This window comes from Myotis lucifugus, unplaced genomic scaffold (assembly GCF_000147115.1).
Source record: "Myotis lucifugus unplaced genomic scaffold, Myoluc2.0 scaffold_687, whole genome shotgun sequence".
In the NCBI taxonomy this organism is placed as follows: Eukaryota; Metazoa; Chordata; class Mammalia; order Chiroptera; family Vespertilionidae; genus Myotis; species Myotis lucifugus.
The window spans coordinates 307,538-309,106 of record NW_005871735.1 but is presented as its reverse complement, the minus strand read 5'-3'; the positions used below and the strand labels follow the sequence as shown (position 1 = coordinate 309,106).

General features: G+C 56.3%; 1 protein-coding gene across 1 annotated transcript in view; it reads left to right on the top strand.

Moving 5' to 3' along the window:
- RING1 (ring finger protein 1) overlaps positions 1–471 on the top strand; it is a 3,002-nt gene extending 2,531 nt beyond the window's left edge. The window contains exon 5 of the mRNA XM_014447604.2: positions 83–471. Coding sequence (XP_014303090.2) covers positions 83–184 — 102 coding nt within the window. The 3' untranslated portion in view covers positions 185–471. The remainder of the gene's footprint in view (positions 1–82) is intronic.
- The last annotated feature ends 1,098 nt before the right edge of the window (positions 472–1,569 follow it).

Below are 1,569 nucleotides of genomic sequence, written 5' to 3'. Positions count from 1 at the left end.
GGTCACTCTCATTCATTTCCTTTACTGCTCTTCTCCAACTTCATAATTCTCTTCCCTGCCTCTTCCTCCACCCCTTCTGCAGACACTAAATGGCTCTCTGACCCTGGAGCTGGTGAATGAGAAATTCTGGAAAGTGTCCCGACCACTGGAGCTCTGCTATGCCCCCACCAAGGATCCAAAGTGACCCCACAAGGGGACAGCCAGCAGATGGGGACCACGGGCATCCCTGTGTCCTGGCCCCCCACCCCAGCTTCTGTCCCCCAGTGCCCCCAGCCCAGCCAGCCAGCAAGAGGACACAAATGAGGACATGTGGCTTTTATACAAAGTATATCAGATTCTTCTATATTGTACAGATGCACCCACATCTACTGCCTTTTCTATTGCCCCAAACTTCCCATCTACACCAGGTGTTGGGTCAGGTGAAGAACCCTCCTACCAGCAACAACAAATGTGCTTTTTTCCTCTTTGAAACCTGCAGTTCTGTGTCTCTGTGGGGTGCACTAGAAGGGGGGTGAGATGGGAAGCCGAGACATCATGTAGAGTCAGCCTTGGCGATGGGAAAACGTCAAAGGTTATTAAAGGCGTGTCCGTCCCTTATTCTGAACCTCCAAATAGCAAATAAGTACAAAAATGGGGAGGGACCAGGGCCCTGTGAAGTCAGGTCCTGAATTTGCCCCCTAAATCCTGAGAAGCCCAGGCTGAAATCAGTTTCAATTCCAAAAGGAAGGCAGGGAACCTGTGGGTCGCGACCCCTTTGGGGGTCCAATGACCCTTTCACAGGGGTCGCCTAAGACCATCGGAAAACACATATATAATTATATTGTTTTTGTGATTAATCACTATGCTTTAATTATGTTCAATTTGTGACAATGAAAGTACATCCTGCATATCAGATATTTACATTACGATTCATAACAGTAGCAAAATTACAGTTATGAAGTAGCAACGAAAATAATTTTATGGTTGGGGGTCACCACAACATGAGGAACTGTATTAAAGGGTCGCGGCATTAGGAAGGTCGAGAACCACTGCTCTAAGGTAAGGCTTGTTTGTAGAGGGGTCAGGGCCTGAGGGTTTGCGAGGGGAAACTGAAGCTGGTTCTATAGCTGGGAAAGAGGAGGGCGGGGGAGGGGGGAGGGGGGAGGGGGGGGGCTGCGGAGAACCAATCTGCCCCACCTCCCCGGCCTCGGCGGAGTGCGGGGGAGGGCCGCCCCGGAGGTCCCTCGGTGACGGGCAGCAGCTGGGGAGCGGGGGGCGTGGAAGTGAAGCCTCCCTCCGCGCGCCGGGCTCCCGGGGGCGGGCGAGCAGGGCGCGGGCTGCCGGGGCGGGTCCGGCCGGCCGGTGGGTGTGAGCCGCCATCGCCTGGCCTCAGGGGCTGGCGGAGCCCCTCCCCGGCTTCACCGTTTCTGCCCCTCACTTCCTGCTTCCGTCGCGCCCTTCGTGCCCCCACCCGGTGCGCCCCAATTCCTGCTGCGAGCTCGCTCTCTGTCCCGCTGGCGGAGGAGCCAGCCTGGGGGTGACCGGCCCAGGCCCCCAGCACGCTGGGGATTCCCAGTTGTCCCCTCAGTC